Source organism: Phytophthora parasitica (assembly GCF_000247585.1).
Source record: "Phytophthora parasitica INRA-310 unplaced genomic scaffold supercont2.14, whole genome shotgun sequence".
NCBI classification, from domain to species: Eukaryota; Oomycota; class Peronosporomycetes; order Peronosporales; family Peronosporaceae; genus Phytophthora; species Phytophthora nicotianae.
The window spans coordinates 885,955-889,054 of NW_008649000.1; the positions used below are offsets into that span (position 1 = coordinate 885,955).

At 49.9% G+C, this 3,100-nt stretch overlaps 2 protein-coding genes across 2 annotated transcripts; both read left to right on the top strand.

Moving 5' to 3' along the window:
• Positions 1 to 150: 150 nt before the first annotated feature.
• On the top strand, positions 151 to 921 carry PPTG_08639 (hypothetical protein; the record flags this gene model as incomplete). The annotated part of the gene is made up of 2 exons (XM_008902765.1): positions 151 to 288; positions 352 to 921. 2 exons carry the CDS (start codon positions 151 to 153, stop codon positions 919 to 921), a joined length of 708 nt encoding a protein of 235 aa, XP_008901013.1.
• Positions 922 to 1,342: 421 nt separating this feature from the next.
• PPTG_08640 (hypothetical protein) lies at positions 1,343 to 2,602 on the top strand (the record flags this gene model as incomplete). The annotated part of the gene is made up of 2 exons (XM_008902766.1): positions 1,343 to 2,229; positions 2,383 to 2,602. 2 exons carry the CDS (start codon positions 1,343 to 1,345, stop codon positions 2,600 to 2,602), a joined length of 1,107 nt encoding a protein of 368 aa, XP_008901014.1.
• Positions 2,603 to 3,100: the final 498 nt, after the last annotated feature.

A 3,100-nucleotide genomic window follows, 5' to 3' on the forward strand; every position in this document is an offset into this window, starting at 1 on the left:
CCACTATTGAAAACGAAGAATCAAACCGTGAACTAATTTCCCTACAAGTTGCTGTCACACTCCTCTTCATCTTCTAGATCTTCCTCTCGTGCAGTTGTTGTTTACGGTCCGGCTCGTGGTGACCTCAACACGCGTGAGCCGACTGAGCGCATGAACGTTTACTACGAGGAACGAGCAAGTGCTGGACTTCTCATCGCCGAGTCCTGTGCAATCTCCGAACAGGGGTATGGGTGGTGGGGTACCGCGGCTTTGTATAACGACCAGCAGCAAGCCGCATGGAAGCGGCTCGTCGAGCGTGTCCACAAGAAGGACGGTGTGATCTTCCTGTAGTTGTGGCATACCGGTCGCCAGTCGCACCCGTCCTTCAACGCCAAGCGCGAGGTTGTGTCGGCGTCCGCTACCCGACTGGAGAACAGCATCACTCGCGACGCCAATGGTAACCGCGTCGAGTTCGAGGCGGCGCGTGCTCTTGAACTGAACGAGATCGCGGCGATTGTAGAAGACTACCGCAAATGTGCCGAGAGGGCCAAGACAGCCGGCTTCGACGGTGTCGAGATACACGGCGCGAACGGATACCTCGTTGACCAGTTCCTGCAGTCAAGCACTAACAAACGAACAGACCATTACGGCGACTCGTATGAAAACCGCTACCGCTTCCTCGACGAAATCATTGAGGCGGTGAAGACGGTGTACCCGGCGGACCGCATTGGCGTTCGTGTGGCGCCGAACGGCGTGGGCGGCGGTATGGGCAGCCACGACAACTACGATATGTTCATGTATGTGTTTAAGGAGCAGAGTGTGCACGGGCTGGCGTACTTGGCGCTGTTGGACGGCGAGTTCATCGGTGTGACAGACAAGTCCACGTCGTTGACGGTGTTCGACGCTAAGAGGGTGTTCGGAGGCAGGGATCGGACAAATTAAATTGTTTATTGATTGTCCAGGAGTAGACCTGTACAATAAATATTGCTACAATATCAATCTTTCGCCCAACGTATTGCAATACAGCGATCTTATTGCTAACAAGGTGGTTCAACTTCGGACAAGTATAACTAAGTTAATTTTAGGAATCTTCGAAGTGGCAGAGCAGGTTATACTTCTTCCGCTGGTTCTGAGGACGGCAGAGGTTGTACAGACCAACTAGAAGGATCCATCACTTTCAAAACCACTTCAGCCAGCGCAAGTCAACTGTCCAGCCCTCCTTCACCTCTGCATCACCAATACCATCACGCACAAGATGAATTCATCAGCAGCAGTCGACCTTACGAACACTTCGGCTATATCTCCAGCTCAATCTTCGCTCTCCCTCCAACGACCTAAGGTCCCTTCCAAGGTAGTCATCGCGATGATGTTCAAGGACCTGTGCGATATGGGCGCTGTTTGCAATGCCTGCAACACATTCGTGAGCCAGTCAAGAAAGGCCGGTTACACCAACTTGCAAGCTCACCTCGTCCGCAACCACCCTGGTTACGATACCGTGGTGCGAAGCTGCATTAAAGAGAAGCGCATTGTGTCCATGGACATGTTCATCGACCGACACGCTCACACCACATACCAATGGGTGAAGCTGGTTGTGCACAAAAACTTCACACTAGCGGATGTGGACGACCCAACGATTCGGGACGCTGTCCGATTTGACAGTATCGGCTCAAAGACTCTCAAAGCCCGAATGATAGCCGCTGTCAAGTTGGCAGAACTTGATATGTGCGCCGAGCTCAAGGGTGAAAAGTACGTGTTGGTGTTCGACGGCGTAGCTGCTACTCGATTGAGGCGCAATCCAGTACCCCAGCGACAGAGTTCAAAGAAGGCCCAGCGGACGGGAAAAGCCTCGCAACCAAAGACCAAGCCCAATATGGGAAGGCAAAAGCGCACTCGCACAAACTCTCAGTCAGAATCAGAAGACAACTTATCCGAGCCACCTGCAAAACGGAAGCGAACACCATCTGAGGTAAAAGCTGCTATCATCAAGCGAGCCAAAACCCGTGAAGAACACAAGTCGGCCTTCGTGGATCTTGCCTGGATACCAGCCACATCAGTTCAAGTTGAGAGACTCTTTTCACTCGTGAAGTGCACTCTTGGGTACCTACGCAAGCGAATGAGCGTGGAAACGCTGGAGTCAATTCTGTACCTGCGCATGAATTGGGATCTTGTCACGAACGAGATAGTTTCTAAGTCTATCAAGACTGCACGAGAGGAAGATCTAGAAGATGAAGAGGAGTGTGACAGCAACTTGTAGGGAAATTAGTTCACGGTTTGATTCTTCGTTTTCAATAGTGGGTGGGGACCATGACAATCAATATTGTTTTCAAACAATACCATAGTATTGTAATAACAATCTATATTTACCGATCCCTGGTTCGGAGGTACAGTGATTGCCAACAACAGCTTGACGCGGGACGCGGCCGAGGGCGTGTTGCGCAGTGGCGCAGCGGATCTCGTGGGCTTTGTGCGGCTGTTCCTTTCGAACCCGGACCTCGTGGAGCGATTCCAGAATGACTGGCCGTTGAATGACCTCGTACCGCATGAGCACTACTGGGACGCGCACATGGGCGATGTGGGCTACAACATGTACAACCCATACATTAAGCAGCAAGAGTCTTCTTAAGTGCAGGTGTGTGCACATGACAGCGGCGAAAGACAGAAAGCTTGAAAAGGAAAGTTCAAAAGATCAGAGAGTAAGTAAATGGCATTAGTATCCTTTTGCATAATCAAATGTTTGCTGCTTTACCATTATTCTCTTTATATTGTGCCTGCCAGTCTGGAAGTACTAGCACAATTCCATTCGCGATTTCGTATATACGACGCCGGGGACCACGTGACTAATGGCGTTCGAGTGGCCTGTTGTGGTTGTCGTGATTTACTTGGATTTGTCTGTGTGTTCATGCTACTGCTTTTAAAATTCTCTGACAGTCAGACCAGAGTCAATCGGGGATCCGATTTTCCTTGCATAATTCATATACGATCCTATGGTGATACCCTCTTTTTACTAATTTCAATGTCATTGCTGCTCTTCCGTAAATGTATTCGTAAAATGAAAATCCGTATACACCTCTCCGTAATTAAATGGTCAGATTGTTTGAAAAGTTTATACATCACTGTACAA